This window comes from Caretta caretta, chromosome 1, assembly GCF_965140235.1.
Source record: "Caretta caretta isolate rCarCar2 chromosome 1, rCarCar1.hap1, whole genome shotgun sequence".
NCBI classification, from domain to species: Eukaryota; Metazoa; Chordata; order Testudines; family Cheloniidae; genus Caretta; species Caretta caretta.
This window is the reverse complement of record NC_134206.1, coordinates 252,549,761-252,576,247: the sequence shown is the minus strand read 5'-3', so window position 1 is coordinate 252,576,247 and position 26,487 is coordinate 252,549,761. Positions and strand designations below refer to the sequence as shown.

General features: G+C 39.6%; 1 protein-coding gene across 1 annotated transcript in view; it reads left to right on the top strand.

The window, feature by feature from the left end:
• The window catches only part of IGF1 (insulin like growth factor 1), an 82,782-nt gene extending 74,101 nt beyond the window's left edge, over positions 1 to 8,681 (top strand). Inside the window, exon 4 of the mRNA XM_048831514.2 lies at positions 2,374 to 8,681. Within this exon, the coding sequence (XP_048687471.1) occupies positions 2,374 to 2,433 (60 nt within the window). The 3' untranslated portion in view covers positions 2,434 to 8,681. The remainder of the gene's footprint in view (positions 1 to 2,373) is intronic.
• Positions 8,682 to 26,487: the final 17,806 nt, after the last annotated feature.

Here is a 26,487-nt window from a genome sequence, read left to right as displayed (position 1 = left end):
CTGAGGCCATGACCAGAACAGAGGAGCAACTCCACCTTTTCTCAGATTCAAACCTAATTCCATGTGCTATGACAGGATAATAAGCAATGTCTCATTTGGCCATATCTCAGTACTGAAACATGATTTTACCCCGGCCCATCAGAATCTATGTTTTGCTTTGATGACTAAGCTATCATAAATTCAAAGTACAACAATAGTGGAGAAGATATATCTGCTCATTAGGAAACTGCATGGTTCATTATCAGTCTAATAGTTTCTGGAAGCCATTTCCTCTACCATGCAATACGGCTGTAGATCAAGAACAGTCATTTGTGCTACTTTCTAGTTTATAGATAATATACTTGGATAATTTTTGGAATACTTGACTTAAGGAAAAAATTATTGTGTGAAATAACTTGTCCCTTCCCCATCTCTTAGTAAATTCTTCTTAGAGGCGGTACAGATCCTGGAGCAACAATGATCATGCTGGTATTTTAAGCCATTGCCATAGCAGAAGTTGTAAGGCTGAAGATACAAATAATTTATCCTTTCCCCATTTGTTGTTGTCATCAGGGTGGATTAGGGTAGGATCCTTGGAATCTTTAAGATATGGGGCCAGCAGCATAAATGCAACATGAATCAGTGAAAACCAAAGGGTTCATCTGGGGTGAGTGTATGTGAGGAGAAGTCATTTGGGAAAAATTAGAGACCGGTAGGGAAAGTTATTTTGCCAAGCCTGGGAGAGGCAAATCAAGTATAGTACATTGGGCCAGCTTACTTTTATTATATTCACTGTTTTGCATTATATTCTTCTTTTATTATATTCAGCAGTAATGCAAGGAACCTACAGGCCTGTATCCTGAAAAACATTAGCTTCTGCAAGTTATCATAAGGCCTGAGGCCATTGAACTTTGAACAGATAAACTTTGAACAGATATACAGCCCAACGGAAAACCTCAAGTATTGGGGAGCTGAAAATAGAATGTTTAAGAGGAATTTCCAACCACAGAAACATGAGTCCAATCAAAAGAATGTCATAGCAATGACTTGACATACATAACAGGTACATGAGCTACATCAGCAGATACCGAACCACAAGAGGGCCATGGTAATGAATTGATGTATATTATAAGAAGTTGAGATAACTGATAACACCACCCGATAGGAGAAGAAAACTGCATCATTAGTAAAGTGAGGATATACAAATAAGAAAAAGGGGGGAAATCCCTACTAAACAAACATCAGACATAGTGGCATCAGTACAACATATTATAAAAGGGGCATCCCAGCCTATGGACAGTAGGAGAAAGAGACGTAATCTTTGGGAGTTGCCAGAATGATAGCCACTGATGATGATGAAGAAGGTGATGGTGATGAGAAAGATGATGGCTAACATTTCAGGTTGTTCTACAAGGGATGGTGTGAGTATATGGATGTGCAGATATACATTCTGTAGCATTGCTATGTACCTTACTGAGTTGGGGTGTTTGTGACTGTGCTAAATGTATTAATAAACTATTTGTAAATATAGAGGAGTTCCTATAGTGTGAGTGTTGCAGCTGTGTACATTGGGGTTCCCAACTATATAATAATTTGAATAATACTGGGCCTGATCTTGGGACAAGAACCTATCAACCCTCAGTGTTAAATGGTCATTCTTAAGTAATCAATATAATCAATCTATAATCTATAGATCAGGCTCCACAAGGAAGCTGCAAATGAGACCTGAAGTTATAGTGGATCCAGATCATATTTAAATGTATCTACCCATGTGTTCAAGGTATATGAGGCAACTATTTATTAGTGACATTAAGAAGTAATATCTGGTAAAGGGGAGAAGGTATTTCATTGAACTAATCATTGGAGTATCCCTTGATTGCTAACTTTTATCTGGTGAGACTGTTGAAAGGTACAGGAGTATTGGAGCAGGATTACAGATCAAATCAGATAAATAACTGGATGTAATTTTCTTTCTGGTGATGCCAGGAGCACTGGGAGTTCTGGGTGCAAAGGGACTGCAGGACCCAGTGCTGTATGTTTTGGTGTTAGAACTTTAATACCACCCGCACTTAGGATATCTGCATCTTCATATCTGTATTGGTGGACAGAAAACATGTCTGGAAACCATCAGCCTTTGAGTATGCACTACTGCACAGGCTCTAGGGAGTTACATCTTCCAGTTGTTTTACAAACCTTCATTAATTGCCACAAACATCTACAAGGTAGATTTTGCATGATTGACTTGCCCAAGGCCGCAGACAGCATCACTGTCAGAACCAGGGATATGAATGGAGGAGTTCATGAGTCCTAATCCTAATTCCACCCACCCAAGTTATTCATATAACCATATCTCAGATTAAAAACTCATTAAAATATATTTTTTTAAACTTTCAGGAAGTGCATTTGAAGAATACAAGTAGAGGGAACACAGGAAACAGGAACTACAGAATGTAAGAAAATGCCATCCACAAGAATGAAGAATGAATGTGCCATCTGCAGGACACTTCACTGTAAATAAATTATTTGTTAAACATTGGAAGACTTAAAAACTATAGTTTAATGAGCTTGATGAAATCTCAACCAGTGGGCATTCTCCCAATAAACAATGCAAGTAAACATTCCAACATCAAGTCTTTAGAGAGCAGAATGTTATAAACCAACCCAGTGCTAAAAATGTTCTGAGGTTGGTACAATGCTGCTTGAGTATTAACCTGTTATAAATGTCCTGCATGAAAACTCTTAAAATCCTGTGCCCCTCAAAAGCCTGCAAATTTATGGGCCTTTGATGGATCCAATTGCACTAAATTAACCTATGAACCCTGGCCGCTGGAGTCATTCATCAGCCTTGGCGTAGAGTTGGGGGTTTGTTTTGTTTGGTCTTTTTTTTTTTTTGCACTTCTATACAAGAACAGGCTGTTTGTTTTACAGTGTCTGATAACTTTGTTTGTCTACCCCTTTCATATTTGCACAGTCTGATATTCCCAGTAGCAGCAGCAGTAAAGTAACACAACTTTTAGACATCCATTTATTCCATCTGTGGCATTTTGACAGCATATGGGTTAAATACATTTAAGACAAAGCTTTATTTTTCCACATCTTGCTAACATGCAAATAGTTGCAACTTGTGAGGCAAATGATTGTTAGAAGCAGTTAAAGCATATGTAGGCTATTAGACCATCATTGATTGTTTCAGGTAACAAATTGTTTTGCAATGGTATAAATAACTTTTTTTCCACCATATAATGCAATATGTAAAATTTAGCATATCAATAATACACATATATCAAACAGTATGTAAAATTCTCTTTTATAGTACAATGGTGCTATTTTGTAATCTGTTATATGAAAGGGTCTGGCCAAAACTGTAAAAGGTAAAAGTAAAGATAGAAAACTAAGCCAAAGATGAAATAAAAGAAAGTAGGTCAAAAAAACACAAGTATATATTTTTTAAAAGACTCAGTGCTTTAGATTCTTATTTCAAAATTGTTTCTCACCTTCAAAAGAAAATAACGATGTGAAGTTCTAGTAGTTTCCTTTTTGAGATTTGGATTCTAGTATTTATAGTAACACACGAATACAGTTACAGTAATTCTGAACACAGACATATACACATAGGCCCACTGAAGTAAATAGAAAAACTTCAACAGTCTTCAATAGGTAGGATCAGGCCCTAAATCCTTAAGAAACATTAGTATTCTGCTCTTATAACGGGGGTTAATCATACTCTTATTTCTTCCCACATCCCTATGTGACTAAATTGAGTGTTAATTACACTGCAGCATCCCTTTGTAAATCAGAAAAGCTAACCTGATCATCAGTTACAAACAACAGAAAAAACAATCTGCAAGGAGAAGTGGACAGAGCAGTTCTTTAGACTGTAACTTTGTACCGTTTATACACCCAGATACCCTGCTGATGGAGGAATAAGATTGTATGTTTCTAATCGCTGCCATTTCACAGAACCTTCATATGTGACTCTCTGATTCAAAGCTAAAACGGCTCTGAAACAAAGGGTGATGTGGAACCAACACTGTTGCAGAGGGAGCACCAGAATGACCTACTATGGGGAGGAGCACACACAACGCTACACCCCTTCAAGATGTGCAACATAGCTATACTCTCTGCATCTGGACAGCTTTGCGCTCTCCACCCCTTAGTAAATTTTAAAGTGTTAAATTTAAATTACTAAATTTCAGGAAATATCCTGACCTTCTAAAATTTGATACAAAAATAAGACTTAATTACTATATAGACTTTCACTGAAGTTTAAAAGAAAAGAGAGAGTTAAACCTGACTGTTGACTAACAAGCAGTGCAAAAAGGGCTCAATCTTTTACATATTGAAATCAATATGTTTTTTGCTATTTACTTCAATGGTTGCAAGATTTGAGCCCACATTCAATCGTAATTAGCACTAACCATTAACCGTTTTGAAAGGATAGCACAAATAAATTCTCTGCATAGCTGGAAAATTGTACATATAGAGTGAAATTCACACCTGTGAGGAGGGCCTGAACAAGGCTTATTATTATTATTATTTACATTATGGCATAAATAGGAACCACGATCAGAGAACAGAGTCATATTGTACGGTACTAGCTCACAAATGTAATAAAAAAGATGGTCCCTGCCCAAGAGAACATGCAGCCTAGGTGTGTCTGTAAGGCTTGTGGTCCATAGGCCTTGTATGGGCCTTAGGCAGGAGTGAATTTTATCCATAAGCAGTAGCCATGTTCAGATTGCCCTTTCTGTTGATGGTTGGCATGTATGAATGCATGCATGAAGCCTCTGGTATGCCAAGTACAATGGCTCAATGACCCTCGGTTTCAACAAGCAAATGCATTACAACTCAAGTTCAGAAAAGAACATGTAGCAATTTGAGTTACCTTTTACCGATTTGGCCAACAATGCCGAAGTGGTGCTATTGTTTTGTTTAAGAAAGTACTTGACTAAAATATAAAAGAAAGCATATAAATATTTTTTTAAAGTATGAAAATGACAATTATATAGATAAGCTTATTGAAATAGAAATGTCTAGCCATAACTTTTCAATTTTTTAATCACAAAAAAGTCATGAAGAAATCTGCTAAATTATAGGGATTGGGCCAGGGTAAGGGCTTTCAAGCACAAAACAATTATCAACATTTTATTCCAAGTGGGTATTACAGATGAAGGAAAGCATTTAAAGTCATGAGACCATGAGTCTGATTCAAAGCCCACTGAAGTCAATGGAAGGTCCCATATCATTGAAATCAGTGGTGGGTTCTGCTTATAGTCAGTGACACAATATAGTCCAGGTTCTAATTCAGGGGAATGATTAATCTGGAACTCCCTATTTCTCCTGCCTAGCCCTCCATCCTTCACTATTATCCTCAAGCCATACAATAAGGTTTTTGCTTGTACAGAAAGTAATGCAAAGTATGTCTCTGATCATGCTGGGAAATGAAGAAAAAGCATTGCCAATGAAAAACAGGTTATCTTCTAATACTAAGCAATTCTGAGTTGTGAGAAAGAGTTGAAAGATATGGCTAATAGTCTGTGAATTTTTTTTTAACTTTATACGGTCACTATGGACAACTTAATGTGCAAAAAAATGACAGTTCATTGTTTTATTATTTTTTGAATGAGAGTTAGTAAGTTAAACCCAAATAGAGATTCTTTGAACCTATAGGCTAGAATACTTATGTTCTGATGAAGTTATAATCCATCTATTTAAAATTATTTTAAAGTTATTTTTAGACTGAAAAGGAATTGTGATAATTTATTTGGGACTCAACCTATACAGCTGGTTACTCTTTTAGGAACACTTCTTCAATTCAAACAAATCTTAAAGATGCCAAAGTTTCACTCAAACAGACTTTTCCATTATTATTTTTTCAAATGGCAAATCTAGCTAAAATGCCTTTGCATCACTGTTTTGTTTTTTTAAAGGATTTTTTTCACAAATTGACAAAAAGTCTAAATCTGCCTTGGCAAGGCTCTTCACAAATTATCCATTTTACCTGTGGAAATAGCATAAAGTAAAGCAAATGGATCAAAGTTCTGTCTTGAAAGAGAAAAAAATCATAAATGCAATTTTTTGTTCATTTTAATCCTACACTACACGTTTTGCTTGTCACAGCATTGTAATATTTTACAGGATGATCAATGTCCAACACAATACCCGATATATACACATCTTTTGTTTGATTTTTACATGAAGGAAATTATAATATCTGAAACTTGATTACATATAGTACAGTATAGATATCAGTCTGACAGAGACAAAAACAAGGACCTCCCTAATGCTTACATTACATTAGGAAGTCTCATACTGGTTGCATAAAGGGTGTATATTGTGCTTTTTAAAAAAATCTGCAGTGAAATTTGACCTATAACATATTAAATTTTTCTTCTCTGCTTCTTTCACATTTTCTCATGAATTTCTTCCATGTTTCTTCCAACTTCAGGACAAGATTTTAAAATATCAGTGGCTAAAGATAGATCCAACATCCATATTTAGGCCTCTAAATAGATGGCCAGATTTTCAAAAATGTTGTGAATTTACAGACTCTATTGAAAAAAAATCAGGAAAACCTATTTTGGTGCCTAAGTATGGATTTAAGACCCTAACTTTAGGCACCCAATTTAAAAAATATTGGCCTAAGTGTTTTCTTTCATTTCATCCTTCATTACATACCTTTTTTACAAAAATTGTTAAGGTCTCCTTTTTGACATAGGAACAAAGGGTGTTATAAACTGGGGAGAGTTTGGATCTTGGTCATTTATTGTCATCTGAATTATGCCTATGTCAACTAAATAAGCTTTATAAATGGACTTAATAGTTCTCTAAGACTTCAGACCTTCCAGTCACACAGACAAATACTGAAAAAGTGGAAAGGACTTTTTTTTTTTAAAACCAATTCTAATCTATGTCTATTCTTTAATCTGATTTTGTTTACCAATTTGGGTCATACATTTCATGATAATCACTAATATGATATTTCCGCTGCTACCCACTCTTTCCCTGAAGCATACACTAAACATACTTGTAAAAATCTGCATCTATGTAAAACCTCTACATAGCATTTGATTGAAAGCTCTTTCTAACAAATACACAGTAACAATCCAGTTAAGACAGAGATTCATGTGATTTCACACTTTGCTTTGGTTAAGAATAGTTGATAAAATACAATAAAACTCAGTGTCTTTTATTCTAATTCAATAATACAATCTTATTACCCTCCTGCCCCGCAATCAGAACAAAACAAATGCAGAATTGAAAGGATTTCTATCTTGGTAACACTTTAAAATGAATGTAATGCTTAATATACTCTTGAATTAAAGAAAAATTGTATCCAGAAAACTATAATTAGAGCTGATTTGTTGCATCAAATTTATATTTGATAATGGGATATTATACTGATGAGTTTTCAGATGTAAATAAGTGTTCCATTACCTTTAATTTATTAATCACACTTTGCTATTACAGGATATAATTCCACCTTGTGCAAAGGCCCAATATAGGGGCCCACACATCACTTATGAACTTTTTTGTGGATTTAAGTGGCACTGTAAACCTCATGCTGGCTAAGTACACAGGGGTGAATTTTATCCTTAATGATTTGGTACTTTACTGTAATAAATTAATCCTTCAGATTAACATAGATATAAGTATTCTAGATGAATTATGTTTTAATTGAGCATTATTTCCACTAAGTGAGGAGTTTGCGTAAAATAGAAATATGCAAGCTACCTAATATCGCTCAGTGAATGAAAACAATGTATACTTTGATTTATGAAGAACTTGTACAATTGAAATATATAGGAGTGCAGCAAAAGATCCAAGAATGATTGTGATGCCACTTTTTCCATAGATAAATATTAACTGATCTGTCTTTATTCATTGTTAGACTTTAATTGATATCCTGAATAAGCCTGGGTTTACATGATGCAGGCATGAATGTGGACACTTGAATTTCTGATTATCACTACTGAATAATGCTAGTTTTAACAATACAAATCATTATAACCCAACAGTGATGAGTGTTATATGTTCACTTTCAACCCCGTAAACTTCCTACTAAACCTCTAACTGGATTCATTCTTTTTTATTATCCTGTGCTTACACACAATGTGATGTCACTACTTGATGACAAGTAATATTTCATACTGTGTATGTAACATCGTGTTGCAGAACCCCCCCAAATACCTCAACAATGTCATTTGTTGCACTATTCTCCCCATTTAGCACTGACAGACTTTCTAGTAACAAACATCAAGTCCAAGGAAAGGAGCTTTTAATATGTACAAATATAAAAGCTAATCAAGGATTCTTGCTAATTTGCAGTTCATGTAATGCCATTTTAGCCATTTTCTTCCCCTCTCTCTACAAACTGTCTAAATCAGTAAACATTGTTCCATAAATAATAGTGTATCCATGCTTCTAAAGGCTTTTATATGCATTATGGTAGGTCCAAAGGTTGAAAAAGCTAGCTGACTGATTTTCACTTTTATCCACTTTGATTTCAGTAAAGGGCTCTGTCATTCTGTATACATAAAGGCTAATGCACCCTTTGGTTTGTAGAATGTACTGAAATATTTGCAACCCTCTTGGTATCAGGTCCAAAATGTGAAGCATTACTGTAAGAGGGTATCTTTCTAATGTATTTGTATGTATAGTTTACACCTCTGTGAGGTCTAATAAAGGATAATGGTTAATAACTGTGTATTGAACAACCTTCCTCTCTCTCTCACCCACATTATATATATATTATATATACACACACAATAATGATATATGATTTTTCTGGAAAAAAAACTAGTTTAGACTCTGATCTAAACTATATACAGGAACATCCACCAACACTGTAGAAAATTAGGTTTTAGTGCTGAGATATGGTTTGATGTAGGGAGATTATCTTCATGGTTACTGGCAGATGGCCTTGCTAGCTGTAGGTGACTTATTTTGCAGTCATCCAGAAGTTTGTGGGTACTTACCTATGCTGACCCTAATGTAGTATCGTTCCTTTACACCAACTTACATTTCTATACAAATTTTCATAGAACAAAAACAATTTTAAACACTACATGTTAACATAATACTTAGGAAATGTATTGAAACTGTTGTTTCAAAAATGTTGATCCAGGGATAATAAACACACACTCATCCTGTAACTCTGAGCACATTATGCAGATGCCAGAGACACGACCAGTTGTGTGGGTTTTGTGATCTGAACCACAATTTTGTTCATAATTTGAACTGAGAAACAAAGATAACTACATGTGTAAGGTTAATGCATTAAATATTTTGCAATATGTTTCAGATCTTATATGAACAATTGTCAGTATATGTATTGTATGTCAAGCCACGTTAACACAGTAAAAAAAAAACAACACAAACAAAAGATTTACAAAACACTACAAAGTTACTAATAGCTCAGTTAGATCACAGGTATAGTGGCAAACTCCTTTCTTAAAGAGCCCAATATCTGGGATGCAGGTCATTGAATCATCTATAGTAGTTTCGATTAAAAAGTTTTTCTTGATGACCCAGGTCTAGATACTGGCGTAAGGGAAAGCAATCTTAATTCAGTCATTGCCCTAACCTCAAAATGGGTTTTGGGACACAGCTGAGTAGAAAGTCAATTCACAATCAATTGCTCCTTGAGGAGATACTTATTCAGAAAGCACTTATGTAAGAGAGAAAGAGGACAATAGGAAAGGAGGAGGCTCAGAAAGCAGAAGGGCACAATGTTAAAAATACTTTAAAATCAAATATTATGTGAGAAGTTGGACAGTTTTATCTGTCAGGAGAAACTTTATTCACCTGTATATTTTCTTGTGTTTATTTTTTGTAGTACAATAGTTGATGAAAGAATAGCCTCAACCACAAATTACTAAATTCATTTCTGTTTAAGCCCTTATAATTTTAGATTCCTATTGCATCCTTTCATATAGTGTCTTTTATTATACATCTTGTAAATACATTCCAAATGAATATAACATAGAAGAGTGAGGATGGTTTTATGGTACTCTTTCCCCCCAGCAACAGTGATTTATCTTCTATGAACAATGCATCTCAATAAGTGAAACAAGATACAGCGAAAGTCACATCCATGTAGACAGTCTGCACAAGGACGTCTGCGCCACTGAAGTCCCTATTTTGCAGTTTTAAGTGGAACTAAAGTGAAGCACAGGTCTTGTGCCGGTCCTCCTCACAGGGGAGGATTTTTCCTAGGAGACTATATCTTTGAGAAGAATAGGAGTGCCTAGAGAGAATCACAAGATGGGTGAAGTAATATCTTTTATTGGACCAACTTCTGTTGGTGAAAGAGACATGCTTTCTAGATCCATAAAGCTCTTCTTCAGAGAACCAGAGAGTACAGAAAAGACAAATACTGACTGGACCCAGGGGAGAGGATGGAGAGAGACAGACTCCCTTAGCTCACTGAAAAAAAGAGATTGGATTGTTTTGGGAAATGAATCCATCACTTAAATTTCCACCCTCTTCATCTGATGTGTACTGAAGTTTTTTTTAATAAAATGCACACTGTCTTTTTAGGAATATAGATGGTCAATATTAAGCCTCTGACCTGCTGTTCCCCAAAAACAACTCTTGATTTTCTTTATGAAGAGTGGACTGAAATTTTCAAAAGTGACTCTGACTTTGGGAGCCCAACCAGTCACAATTAAAGGAGCACGGTTTTCAGAAGGTGCTGAGGACCTACCCTTTAAAAATCAGGCCCCTTTAAGTGTCTGAAGTTGGGTACCCAAAAACTGATGCACCCAACAATCACTAGAATCACTTTTTAAAATCTTGACCAGTAGATTTTTTTATATTTAGGGAATAGAATCTAGTTTAGTACTCTGCTGTTTCCTTACCCTTAGCATAGGTTCTCTGTTCTCAGTTGTAAGCAGGCTGTCAAGGTTCCTCCCCCACTCTGAACTCTAGGGTACAGATGTGGGGACCTGCATGAAAAACCTCCTAAGCTTATCTTTACCAGCTTAGGTCAAAACTTCCCCAAGGTACAAAATATTCCACCCGTTGTCCTTGGACTGGCCGCTACCACCACCAAACTAATACTGGTTACTGGGGAAGAGCTGCTGGGACGCGTCCTTCCCCCCAAAATACTTCCCGAAACCTTGCACCCCACTTCCTGGACAAGGTTTGGTAAAAAGCCTCACCAATTTGCCTAGGTGACTACAGACCCAGACCCTTGGATCTTAAGAACAATGAACAATCCTCCCAACACTTGCACCCCCCTTTCCTGGGAAATGTTGGATAAAAAGCCTCACCAATTTGCATAGGTGACCACCGACCCAAACCCTTGGATCTGAGAACAATGAAAAAGCATTCAGTTTTCTTACAAGAAGACTTTTAATAAAAATAGAAGTAAATAGAAATAAAGAAATCCCCCCTGTAAAATCAGGATGGTAGATATCTTACAGGGTCACTAGATTCAAAAACATAGAGAACCCCTCTAGGCAAAACCTTAAGTTACAAAAAAGATACACAGACAGAAATAGTTATTCTATTCAGCACAATTCTTTTCTCAGCCATTTAAAGAAATCATAATCTAACACATACCTAGCTAGATTACTTACTAAAAGTTCTAAGACTCCATTCCTGGTCTAACCCCGGTAAAGACCAGCATATAGACAGACTCAGACCCTTTGTTTCTCTCCCTCCTCCCAGCTTTTGAAAGTATCTTGTCTCCTCATTGGTCATTTTGGTCAGGTGCCAGCGAGGTACCTTTAGCTTCTTAACCCTTTATAGGTGAGAGGAGCTTTCCCCTGGCCAGGAGGGATTTCAAAGGGGTTTACCCTTCCCTTTATATTTATGACACAGGCCAAACATTCTTCTATCCTTTATTTATTGTGTACTTTTTTGAAAAATCTCTTGGACCAAATTCATTGACTTCAGTGGAGTTGCATCCACTTACACAATAACTGAAGTTGGTCCCTTATTTTTATTTGGGATATTTTCTTCAATTTGCCACTTGTCATTTCTTATTGCCCTTCCTAGCTTTAGCTACTAAGTTTTTACTTTGTACTGCATATTTGTACTGTTCTCCCAATTTTCCTCCATCTCTTTGCATTTTTAATGCCCTTCATTTGTCTTATAATCCACTTCTTACAGAAACATTGGGGGGTTTACCCGTTTTGCATTTGGATTTTATTGAATCAACTTTGGATTGCAACCTCCATAACAATCTATATTTCCACTACACATTTCTCGTGCATTAATGACACTTCTTCATTTCACATTCTTCCAAAACCTGCTTTTGTAGAGACCAACATTTTGTGTCACTGCCTTCCATGCGAAAATCCTCATCATCTCCAGCTTCACCTTTATTAAACACAACCCACTCATTCCCAGTTGTTAGGGCTAGATTAGCCTGTGAGTTTGTGAACTTTGAGACATCCAACCTTGAATTTCCCCAATCTGAATAACCATGAGTCACCATAGTTTGAGAGAAGAAAAAAGGAGAAACCCTTTCAAAAAGAAGGGATTTGAACTAAAGACCATCCAAAAACTGAGGGATAGCCTCTAAGCAGGAAGTTACCCATTACCTTTGAACAGTTTCCCAGCGTACCAGGGATCTAACATTTCAGAGAGAATGCATGCCAAGTGACCGTCCCTCCATTTCTTGATGCAGACCTGAGTTTCTAGTCTCCTTTTTAAAGGGGCTTTTTCCTTTCCTCTCCCTTCTGGTATAAGATGATGAGCTTTCTTGACTCAAACTCAAATCCATGGGTGTTGAGGGAGGTTAGATAGGATGGAGATAACCAAGCAGGAGGAATAAATGAATGCATTCCCAGACAAAATCAGAGCTGCCATATGGGAAACAATCTCCTGATGCACTGCAGGTGGCTGGTCGGGCTGCTGATTTGCATGAGGAGGCCAGAATGGGTATCAAACAAAAGCCCCAAAGGGAAGGACACCTTGCCTGCATTGTAGGGTGGGAACACATTCCTGGGGAAAGGGCATCAGCTCTTCCTACCAAAGCAGCTCTAAAACCAGTCAGAGGCAATCAGCCTTTATTAAAGATAAGGACACAGACCCTTCCCTAGAAAGCATTAGGAAAACACTTTATAACAATGTCCATATGGAGGATAATGGGGGAGGCATTTTATGAAAGATAGTAGGATATATAGGGAAGCCCCAGTGGGTAAGATCAAGGGTCCCAGAGAATGCCACAAACAATGCCTAGTGCCTAAAAAGTGCTGGTCAGTGTTACTTTAGCCCATGACTATCCATTCGCTGGACATCTAGGAATACAGAGGATATTTAAAAGGCAACAGAAAAATTTTTACTGGCCTGGAATAAACCTATAAGTCCAGGAATTCTGTAAGTCCTGTGACTTGTCCCAAAAGCAGAAAGACTAAATCTCTGTAAAGCCCCATTACAACCATTATCTGTAATTGGAGAAGCATTCCAGGATGTTGCCATGGGCATTATTAGTCCATTCCCTAAGCCATCCAAAAATGGGGGGAAAAAAACACATGGTGGTGGTGGTTGACTTCGCCACAAGATACCCAGAGGCAGTGGCCCTAGCTCATATAGAAACAGAAACAGTGACAACTGCTCTCCTTTCTATATTTAATAAGGTGAGTTTCCCAAAAGAGATTATCTGATTTATCAGATTCCATGTCCCACATATTCTCTGAATTGTGGAAAAGGTGTGGGGTAAAACAATTCATGTCTGACCCATATCACCAGAAGCAAATGATTCAGTTGAAGATTTAATGGGACACTGAAATTCATGCTAGCAATGTATATAGACCAGGAGGCAAGGGACTGGGATATGTTCCTGCATTACCTATCATTTGTTTACAGAGAAGTACCCCAAGAATCAGCAGGATTTGCCCCATTCAACTTTGTGTATGGAAGGAAGCTCAGAGGCCCCCTAGATCTGGTCAGAGACTTGTGGGAAGGTGACATTGAATCAGAAGGGAAACCAATGACTGAATAGAAGAGTGTGCTGTCTTCCAGGTGCTAAGATACGGGATGTGGACTTGAGGTTGCAAAGGATCCTAAAGGGGGAGGGAAAAAATCCACTGATTGTCCTTCATATGGGAACAAATGATACCGGTAGATTCTCACTGGAATGTATCAAGGGAGACTATGCCAGGCTGGGGAAGACGCTGAAGGAAATCAAGGCTCAGGTGATCTTCAGTGGGATTCTGCCTGTTCCTAGAGAAGGGCAACAAAGGTGTGACAAGATTATGACTATCAACAGATGGCTCAGGCAGTGGTGCTATAAGGAGGGCTTTGGGATGTATGGCCACTGGGAGGCATTCATGGACAGAGGACAGTTCTCTCGAGATGGACTTCATCTGAGTAGGGAAGGAAATAGACTTCTAGGATGGAGGCTGGCACAACTGATTAAGAGAGCTTTAAACTAGGAATTTGGGGGAGATGGTTGGGAGATGTCCAGGTAATCTCCACACTGGATTTTAGCATTGAGAGGGAAGAAAACAAAGTAAGAAAGGATACAGCCGTGGGTAGGAGAATGGACATAAGGAGGAAGGGCAGTGTGGATACCAGTCTAATAGGTCATACTGGCTGTAGAATGTCTGTGCCTAATCAGGTAAAGAATGTGAGCGAGGCAGCAAAAATTAAGATGTTTGTACACCAATGTGAGGAGCCTAGGTAACAAAATGGAGGCATTAGAGCTACTGGTGCAAGAAGTGAAAGAGATATTATAGGGATAACAGAAACATGGTGGAACAGTAGTCATGACTGGACTACAGATATTTAAGGGTATGTGCTGTTTAGGAAAGACAGAAATAAAGGCAAAGGTGGTGGAGCAGCATTGTATATCAAGGATGAGGTAGAATGTAAAGAAATAAGAAGCGATGGAATGGATAAGACAGAGTCCTTCTGGGCAAAAATCACATTGGGGAAGAAAACTACTGAAGCCTCCCCTGTGATAGTACTTGGGGTGTGCTATAGACCGCCGGGATCTAATTTGGATGTGGATAGAGCCCTCTTTAATGTTTTTAATGAAGTAAATACTAATGGAAATTGCATGATCATGGGAGACTTTAACTTCCCAGGTATAGACTGGAGGATGAGTGCTAGTAATAATAATAGGGCTCAGATTTTCCTAGCTGCAATAGCTGATGGATTCCTTCATCAAGTAGTTGCTGAACCAAGAAGAGGGGATGCCATTTTAGATTTGGTTTTGGTGAGTAGTGAGGACCTCGTAGAAGAAATGGTTGTAGGGGACAATCTTGGTTTGAGTGATCATGAGCTAATTCAGTTCAAACTGAACAGAAGGATAAACAAAAATAAATCTGTGACTGGGTTTTTGATTTCAAAAGGGCTGACTTTCAAAAATTAAGGAAATTAGTTAGGGAAGTGGATTGGACTGAAGAGCTTGTGGATCTAAAGGCAGAGGAGGCCCAGGATTACTTCAAGTCAAAGCTGCAGAAGCTATCAGAAGCCTGCATCCTAAGAAAGGGGGAAAAATTCATAGGCAGTTGTAGACCAAGCTGGATGAGCAAGTATCTCAGAGAGGTGATTAAGAAAAAGCAGAAAGCCTACAAGGAGTGGAAGATGGCAGGAATCAACAAGGAAAGCTACCTTATTGAGGTCAGAACATGTAGGGACAAAGTGAGACAGGCTAAAAGTCAAGTAGAGTTGGACCTTGCAAAGGGAATTAAAACCAACAGTAAAAGGTTCGATAGCCATATAAATAAGAACAAAAAGAAGTGGGATCACTAAACACTGAGGATGGAGTGGAGGTTAAGGATAATCTAGGCATGGCCCAATATCTAAACAAATACTTTGCCTCAGTCTTTAATAAGGCTAATGAGGATCTTATGGATAATGGTAGTATGACAAATGGGAATGAGGATAAGGAGGTAGATATTACCATATCTGAGGTAGAAGCGAAACTCAAACAGCTTAATGGGACTAAATCGGGAGGCCCAGATAATCTTCATTCAAGAATATTAAAGGAACTGGCACATGAAATTGCAAGCCCATAAGCAAGAATTTTTAATGAATCTGTAAACTCAGGGGTTGTACCGTATGACTGGAGAATTGCTAACATTTTTCCCCCTTTCTTAAAAATAGGAACTAAAGTGATCCAGGTAACTACAGGCCTGTTAGTTTGACATCTGTAGTATGCAAGGTCTCAGAAAAAATTTTGAAGGAGAAAGTAGTTAAGGACATTGAGATCAATGGTAAATGGGACAAAATACAACATGGTTTTACAAAAGGTAGATCATGCCAAACGAACCTGATCTCCTTCTTTGAGAAAGTAACAGATCTTTTAGACAAAGGAAACACAAGTGGATCTAATTTACCTAGATTTCAGTATGGCATTTGATATGGTGCCACATGGGGAATTATTAGTTAAATTGGAAAAGATGGGGATCAATATGAAAATTGAAAGGTGGATAAGGAATTGGTTAAAAGGAAGATTACAGAGGGTCATACTGAAAGGTGAACTGTCAGACTGGAGGGAGGTTACCAGTGGAGTTCCTCAGGGATCAGTTTTGGGACCAATCTTTTTATTACTGACCTCGGCACAAAAAGTGGGAGTGAGCTAATAAAGTTTGCGGATGATACTAAGCTGGGAGGTATTGCCAATTTAGAGAAGGAAAGGGATATCATACAGGAAGATTTGGATGACCTTGTAAATTGGAGTAATAGTAATAGGATGAAATTTAACAGTGAGAAGTATAAGGTCATGCATTTAGGGATTAATAACAAGAATTTTAGTTATAAGCTGGGGACGCATCAGTTAGAAGTAACAGAGGAGGAGAAGGACCTTGGAGTATTGGTTGATCACAGAATGACTATGAGCCACCAATGTGATATGGCTGTGAAAAAAGCTAATGCGGTCTTGGGATGCATCCGGCGAGGTATTTCCAGTAGAGATAAGGAGGTGTTAGTACCGTTATATAAGGCACTGGTAAGACCTCATCTGGAATAGTGTGTGCAGTTCTCGTCTCCCATGTTTAGGAAGGATGAATTCAAACTTGAACAGGTACAGAGAAGGGCTACTAGGATGATCTGAGGAATGGAAAAGCTGTCTTATGAAAGGAGACTCAAGGAGCTTGGCTTGTTTAGCCTAACCAAAAGAAGGTTGAGGGGAGATATGATTGCTCTCTATAAATATATCAGAGGGATAAATACCGGAGAGGGAGAAGAATTATTTAAGATCAGTACCAATGTGGACACAAGAACAAATGGATATAAACTGGCCATTGGGAAGTTTAGACTTGAAATTAGATGAAGGTTTCTAACCATCAGAGGAATGAAGTTCTGGAATAGCCTTCCAAGGGAAGCAGTGTGGGCAAAAGACCTATCTGGCTTCAAGATTAAACTCGATAAGTTTATGGAGGAGATGGTATGATGGGATAACATGATTTTGGCAATTAATTGATCTTTAACTATTCATGGTAAATAGGCCCAATGGCCTGTGATGGGATGTTAGATGAGGTGGGATCTGAGTTAATACAGAGAATTCTTTCCTGGGTATCTGGCTGGGAATCTTGCCCACATGCTCAGAGTTCAGCTGATCACCATATTTGGAGTCGGGAAGGAATTTTCCTCCAGGGCAGATTGGAAGACGCCCTGGGGTTTTTTCGCCTTCCTCTGTAGCATGGGGCATGGGTCACTTGCTGGAGGATTCTCCGCACCTTGAAGTCTTTAAACCATGATTTGAGGACTTCAATAGCTCAGACATAGGTGAGAGGTTTATTGCAGGAGTGGGTGGGTGAGATTCTGTGGCCTGCATTATGCAGGAGGTCAGACTAGATGATCATAATGGTCCCTTCTGACCTTAATATCTATGAGTCTAATTTGTCTTGAAATTGAGGGCTGAGCTAAAATCTATTATGGAGCTGGTACAGCATAATCTAGAAAAATTCAAGCTATACAAAAATCATGGTATGATGAAAAGGCATGTGATAGAGCCTTTTGATATAGGTGATTTGGTTCTGGTATTAGCCTTTGAAAAAAAGCATAAAATGCAGACCTCATGGGACGGTCTCTGAGATGATAGAGACACTAAATGAAGTATTCCCTGCACAGAAACCATACTCACCCCAAACTGTAAATATTAACAGATTGAAAGTTTACCATAATAGAGAGTATCAGAGGGGTAGCTGTGTTAGTCTGGATCTGTAAAAGCGGCAAAGAGTCCAATGGCACCTTATAGACTAACAGACATATTGGAGCATAAGCTTTCGTGGATAAATACCCACTTCGTCAGATGCATGTAGTGGAAATTTCCAGAGGCAGGTATAAATATGAAAGCAAGAATCAGGCTAGGGATAACTAGCTTAGTTCAATCAGGAAGGATGAGGCCTCTTCTAGCAGTTGAGGTGTGAACACCAAGGGAGGAGAAACTGCTTTTGTCGTTGGCTAGCCACTCACAGTCTTTGTTTAATCCTGAGCTGATGGTGTCAAATTTGCAAATGAACTGAAGCTCAGGAGTTTTCTTTGAAGTCTGGTCCTGAAGTTTTTTTGCTGCAGGATGGCTACCTTTAAATCTGCTATTGTGTGTCCAGGGAGGTTGAAGTGTTCTCCTACAGGTTTTTGTATATTGCCGTTCCTAATATCTGATTTGTGTCCATTTATCCTTTTATGTAGGGACTGTCCAGTTTGGCCAATGTACATACCAGAGGGGCATTGCTGGCAGATGGTGGCGTATATTACATTGGTGGACATGCAGGTGAATGAATCGGCGATGGTGTGGCTGATCTGGTTAGGTCCTGTAATGATGTCGCTGGTGTAGATATGTGGGCAGAGTTGGCATCGAGGTTTGTTGCATGGATTGGTTCCTGAGTTAGAGTTACCATGGTGCTGTGTGTAGTTGCTGATGAGAATATGCTTCAGGTTGGCGGGTTGTCTGTGGGCGAGGACATTATAATCAAAGAGGCTGATAAAGGACGTGCTGTTGTCATCATGAACAGGTCTGACTACCAAAAGAAGGCTGCCAGACAACTCTCCAATACCAAATTCTACAGGCCACTTTCCTCAGATCCCACTGAGGAATACACTAAGAAACTGCACCATCTACTCAGGACACTCTCTACACTAACACAGGAACAAATCAACATATCCTTAGAGCCCCGACAGGGGTTATTCTATCTACTACCCAAGATCCACAAACCCGGAAATCCTGGACTCCCCATCATCTCGGGCATTGGCATTCTCACTGAAGGACTGTCCGGATATGTGGACTCTCTACTCAGACCCTACACCACCAGAACTCCCAGCTATCTACGTGACACCACTGATTTCCTGAGAAAACTACAATGCATTGGTGATCTTCCTGAAAACACCATCCTAGCCACCATGGATGTAGAGGCTCTCTATACAAACATTCCATACACAGGTGGAATACAAGGTATCAGGAACAGTCTCCTTGATGATGCCACGGCATAACTGGTTGCTGAGCTCTGTGACTTTATCCTCACGCACAATTATTTCAAATTTGGGAACAATATATACCTCCAGATGAGTGGCACCGCTATGGGCACCCGCATGGCCCCACAATTCGCCAACATTTTTATGGCTGACCTGGAACAACGCTTCCTCAGCTCTCGTCCACTCACACCCCTTCTCTACCTACCCTACATTGATGACATCTTCATCATCTGGACCCATGGGAAGGAAACCCTGGAAGAATTCCATCACGATTTCAATAGCTTCCACCCCACCATCAACCTCAGCCTGGACCAATCTACACTGAGGTCCACTTCCTAGACACCATGGTGCAAATAAGTGATGGTCACGTTAATATCACCCTATATCGAAAACCCACCGACCATTATGCCTACCTTCATGCCTCCACCTTCCATCCCGGACAAACCACAAGAGCATTTGTCTTCAGCCAAGCACTTATGGTACAACCGCATTTGCTCCAACCCCTCAGACAGAGACCAACACCTATAAGATCTTCACCAAGCATTCTTAAAACTACAATACCCACACGAGGAAATAAGGAAACAAATCAACAGAGCCACACGTGTACACAGAAGCCTCCTGCTGCAAGACAAGCCCAAGAAAAAAACCAACAGAATTCCACTGGCCATCACATACAGTCCTCAGCTTAAACCTCTCCAACGCATCATCAGTGCTCTACAACCGTCCTGGACAACGATCCCTCACTTTCACAGGCCTTGGAAGGCAGGCCAGTCCTCGCCCATGGGCAACCCGTCAACCTGAAGCATATTCTCATCAGCAACTACACACAGCACCATGGTAACTCTAACTCAGGAACCAATCCATGCAACAAACCTCAATGCCAATTCTGCCCACATATCTACACCAGCAACACCATCACAGGACCTAACCAGATCAGCCACACCATCGCCGATTCATTCACCTGCATGTCCACCAATGTAATATACGCCACCATCTGCCAGCAACGCCCCTCTGCTATGTACATGGCCAAACTGGACAGTCCCTATGTAAAAGGATAAATGGACACAAATCAGATATTAGGAACGGCAATATACAAAAACCTGTAGGAGAACACTTCAACCTCCCTGGACACACAATAGCAGATTTAAAGGTAGCCATCCTGCAGCAAAAAAACTTCAGGACCAGACTTCAAAGAGAAACTCCTGAGCCTCAGTTCATTTGCAAACTTGACACCATCAGCTCAGGATTAAACAAAGACTGAGTGGCTAAGCAGTTTCTCCTCCCTTGGTGTTCACACCTCAACTGCTAGAAGAGGACCTCATTCTCCCTGATTGAACTAAGCTAGTTATCCCAAGCCTGATTCTTGCTTGCATATTTATACCTGCCTTTGGAAATTTCCACTCCATGCAATCCGACGAAGTGGGTATTCACCCACGAAAGCTTATGCTTCAATACGTCTGTTAGTCATAAGGTGCCACAGGACTCTTTGCCATAATAGAGAGATTATAGTAAACATAGTATGTTATGCAGATGAGGACCACAAAATATCCCCTTTCCTAAACTTTATGTGTGAGGGAAAAGGAGAGACCATCTGCACTGGGCAACATGGATGTATTTGATAATATTTGTTTCACTCTATCCAAACTCCTTTAAACAGGCATCTGATCGGACCACTTTTTCTGGTTTTGTTTTCTGGCATAGACTTGTGATAGGAGCAACAGTGTCACTGAAAAGTCTCACAAAATTTTCGATAATAGTTAGCCAGACTTATAAAATATTGACCATATTCTTTAGTTTTGGGGACAGGCCAATTCACAATAGCTTCCACATTCAGGGGATCACGGTTGATTTGACCTCCATCCACCCAATGACCCAAGTCAAGGATTTTTGCTGCCCGCACCGCACATTTTGACACCTTGACTGTGACACCTTGCCTTCCTGAGGCCTTTCAATACCTTTCCCACATGCGTTTTATGTTCCTCCCAGGTGTTGCTAAATAAGAATATCATCTGAGAACAAAGGCCTAGAATTCAGGTAACAGCTGATTGACCAGCCTCTGGAATCTGGCTCCCACGTGAATTAATCCAAAGGGTAATACGTTAAACTCAAAAAGTCCCAAAATGGTAATGAATTTTTCTGTGATGCAGTATCCAAGGGAGTCTGACAGTACCCGTGGGTTAAATCTAAAATAGTTAAATATTTAACTCTGCTAAGTAGGACTGTTGATTAATTGCAGTTAACTCATGCAATTAATTCAAAAAAATTAATCGCACTTAAAAAAATTAATCATGATTAATCGCACCGTTAAACAATAGAATATCAATTGAAATTTATTAAATATTTTTGGATGATTTTCTACATTTTCAAATATATTTACTTCTATTACAACAAAGAATACAAAGTGTACAGTGCTCACTTTATATTATTTTTATTACAAATATTTGCACTGTATAAGTGATAAACAAAAGAAACAGTATTTTTCAATTCACCTCATACAAGTACTGTCATGCAATCTCTTTATCATGAAAGCATAACTTACAAAAGTGGATTTTTTTTTATTACATAATTGCACTCAAAAACAAACTAATGCAAAACTTTAGAGCCTACAAGTCCACTCAGTCTTACTTCTTGTTCAGGCAATTGGCAAGACAAACAAGTTTGTTTACATTTATGGGAGATAATGCTGCCTGCTTCTTATTTACAATGTCACCTGAAAGTGAGAACAGATGTTCACATGGCATTTTTGTAGCCGGTGTTGCAAGGTATTTACCTGCCAGATATGCTAAACCATGGATAGGCAACCTTTGGCACGCGGTCTGCCAGGGTAAGCCCCCTGGTGGGCCGGACAGGTTCATTTACCTGCCGCGTCCGCAGGTTCGTCCGATTGCAGCTCCCACTGGCCACAGTTCGCCATTCCAGGCCAATGGGGCTGCAGAAAGTGGCAGCCAGCACATCCCTTGGCCCACCCTGCTTCCCGCGGCCCCCAAAGGTCCATCTAGCCCAGTATCCTGGCTTCCGACAGTGGCTAATGCCAGGTGCTTCAGAGGGAATGAACAGAACAGGCAATCACCCAGCAATCCATCCCTTGTTGTCCACTCCTGGTTCAGCAAGATACTTAAACACATGCCTAACTTTAAGTATATGGAGTAGTCTCTTTCTTTTATCAAGTCTCTAGCATTAAAATGATCAGACTTCTCCCTCAACTTATATATTTCTGGTTTAATAAACTAATTACATATGCTCATGATAGTTGTATGGGATGAGATACTATGCCTTTTCTTTCCTATTTTCTTCTCTGAACCTTTTCCGATAACAATAATAAAAAAAATCCATTTACATCCAGAAAACCCTCCATATTATCTTATCTTATCTAAGGTTTCAGAGTAACAGTCGTGTTAGTCTGTATTCGCAAAAAGAAAAGGAGTACTTGTGGCACCTTAGAGACTAACCAATTTATTTGAGCATAAGCTTTCGTGAGCTACAGCTCACTTCATCGGATGCATACTGTGGAAAGTGTAGAAGATCTTTTTATACACACAAAGCATGAAAAAATACCTCCCCCACCCCACTCTCCTACTGGTAATAGCTTATCTAAAGTGATCACTCTCCTTACAATGTGTATGCTAATCAAGTTGGGCCATTTCCAGCACAAATCCAGGTTTTCTCACACCCCCCCCCCGCCGCCCCCAACACACACACAAACCCACTCTCCAGCTGGTAATAGCTTATCTAAAGTGACCACTCTCCTTACAATGTGTATGATAATCAAGGTGGGCCATTTCCAGCACAAATCCAGGGTTTAACAAGAATGTCTGAGGAGTAGGGGGGTAGGAAAAAACAAGGGGAAATAGGTTACCTTGCACAATGACTTAGCCGCTCCCAGTCTCTATTCAAGCCTAAGTTAATTGTATCCAATTTGCAAATGAATTCCAATTCAACAGTTTCTCGCTGGAGTCTGGATTTGAAGTTTTTTTGTTGTAATATCGCAACTTTCATGTCTGTAATCACGTGACCAGAGAGATTGAAGTGTTCTCCGACTGGTTTATGAATGTTATAATTCTTGACATCTGATTTGTGTCCATTTATTCTTTCTCTCTGGTCACGCGATATGGATGTAGAAGCCCTCTACACCAACATTCCACACAAAGATGGACTACAAGCCGTCAAGAACACTATCCCCGATAATGTCACGGCTAACCTGGTGGCTGAACTTTGTGACTTTGTCCTTACCCATAACTATTTTACATTTGGGGACAATGTATACCTTCAGATCAGCGGCACTGCTATGGGTACCCGCATGGCCCCACAGTATGCCAACATTTTTATGGCTGACTTAGAACAACGCTTCCTCAGCTCTCGTCCCCTAACGCCCCTACTCTACTTGCGCTATATTGATGACATCTTCATCATCTGGACCCATGGAAAAGAAGCCCTTGAGGAATTCCACCATGATTTCAACAATTTCCATCCCACCATCAACCTCAGCCTGGTCCAGTCCACACAAGAGATCCACTTCCTGGACATTACAGTGCTAATAAACGATGGTCACATAACCACCACCCTATACTGGAAACCTACTGACCACTATTCCTACCTACATGCCTCCAGCTTTCACCCTGACCACACCACACCATCCATCGTCTACAGCCAAGCTCTGCGATACAACCGCAGTTGCTCCAACCCCTCAGACAGAGACAAACACCTACAAGATCTCTATCAAGCATTCTTACAACTACAATACCCACCTGTGGAAGTGAAGAAACAGATTGATAGAGCCAGAAGAGTTCCCAGAAGTCACCTACTACAGGACAGGCCTAACAAAGAAAATAACAGAACGCCACTAGCCGTCACCTTCAGCCCCCAATTAAAACCCCTCCAACGCATTATTAAGGATCTACAACCTATCCTGAAGGATGACCCAACACTCTCACAAATCTCGGGAGACAGGCCAGTCCTTGCCTACAGACAGCCCCCCAACCTGAAGCAAATACTCACCAGCAACCATATACCACACAACAGAACCACTAACCCAGGAACCTATTCTTGCAACAAAGCCTGTTGCCAACTGTGCCCACATATCTATTCAGGGGACACCATCACAGGGCCTAATAACATCAGCCACACTATCAGAGGCTCGTTCACCTGCACATCCACCAAAGTGATATATGCCATCATGTGCCAGCAATGCTCCTCTGCCATGTACATTGGTCAAACTGGACAGTCTCTACGTAAAAGAATAAATGGACACAAATCAGATGTCAAGAATTATAACATTCATAAACCAGTCGGAGAACACTTCAATCTCTCTGGTCACGCGATTAGAGACATGAAAGTTGCGATTACAACAAAAAAACTTCAAATCCAGGCTCCAGCGAGAAACTGTTGAATTGGAATTCATTTGCAATAATTAACTTAGGCTTGAATAGAGACTGGGAGTGGCTAAGTCATTGTGCAAGGTAACCTATTTCCCCTTGTTTTTTCCTACCCCCCCCCCCCACCCTCAGACGTTCTTGTTAAACCTTGGATTGTGCTGGAAATGGCCCAACTTGATTAGCATACACATTGTAAGGAGAGTGATCACTTTAGATAAGCTATTACCAGTAGGAGAGTGGGGTGCGGGGAGGTATTTTTTCATGCTTTGTGTGTATAAAAAGATCTTCTACACTTTCCACAGTATGCATCCAATGAAGTGAGCTGTAGCTCACGAAAGCTTATGCTCAAATAAATTGGTTAGTCTCTAAGGTGCCACAAGTACTCCTTTTCTTTTATCTTATCTAAGGGGTTTAAACTACCACACATCACCATAGTATCTGAGCATCTTCCACACGAAACAACAATAGCGAAGTCCCTGCTGGACTTTGTTGAATCTTTGGCTCTTCTCCCCTTCCACGGTAAAAACAACTTCTTGGGTTTTTTTGTGTGCGTGTTTGTTTGTTTCAGTTTTGGGGGTTTCTTAAGAGGGCTGTCTCAGGTGTCAACAGTGGGAGTGTCATTCCTGCTATGGAAGAAAGGCTTTTTCAAAGAAGAGGGTTCTGTAGCATTTCCTAGAGATGGTCAGACTCTGGATTCAACTAGCCATCTCTAGATTTTCATTCCACAGTTGGATCCCCTTGACTGAGAGTGCTTTGTCAGCTAATACTGTCCCAATTAAGCAACTGCCATTACCATGCATTATCATTAGCCAAAGCTAACTTCCTGAGAGATGACCTAATAATCACAGCTATTCTAATATACTCTGTCCCAGGAAAGCAGAGTACATGTAAACGTACATATTAAATTTATATGACACCTTTCATCACAGCACTTTACACATTGTATACCTATACCACTATGACACTGCTGCACGCTCTGGGGAAAACAACAGCCCGCCAAGGCATGGAGTTAGTATTTCTTATTTTTACAAACACCCAGAAGCGTTTTGCCTGCTTTACAGTACAAATAAAAAGCGATGGTTCAAGCACCAAAGACGTTACCACCTGTGGCTCCAGAAAAGGGTAAAACATTGCAGATCTACTATTTAGGCCACTAAAACATCCCCTCTGGTCCAGCCTAAGTTTTCATTGCTACTTTGGGTACCTTCTCCCCCCCCCCCCTTCATTTTCTTTTTAAAGATTTTCTCTGTATAGAACAAAGTATCTGTGATGAACATTTGTCATCCAACCTGCAACCCTCTCTTCTAATGACATATCCAGAGAACCCTCCGTGCTCGCTGGGCTTTGTGTAAGACAATAGGTCTGGAACTCAGGAAGGGAAGCTTGCTCTGCTCCATGCAGTACTCTCTACTCCTACTTTTCCAGGGGCAGATAATAAAATAAATAAAAAATTATTTAAGCGCAGCTGTATCTTTCCAAAGATAGTACACCTCAAAGCACTTGACAAGAGTGGGCAGGAATGCATGATTAGCCTTATTTAGAGGCAGTTTAACCAAGATCTGTGGCATTTACTTTTTCCTGAAAAGCACTGTGGGCTCTAGCAGCAGAGATCTGGGTTTATTGCCTCCAAGATCTGGGTTCTGGTTCCTAGTTCTACCACAAACTTCCTCTGTGACTTTGGGCAACATATTTAACGTCTTTGTACCTCAGTTATCCTGACTACAAATTAGTATTTTGCTGCTAGGATCGTAGTATGAGG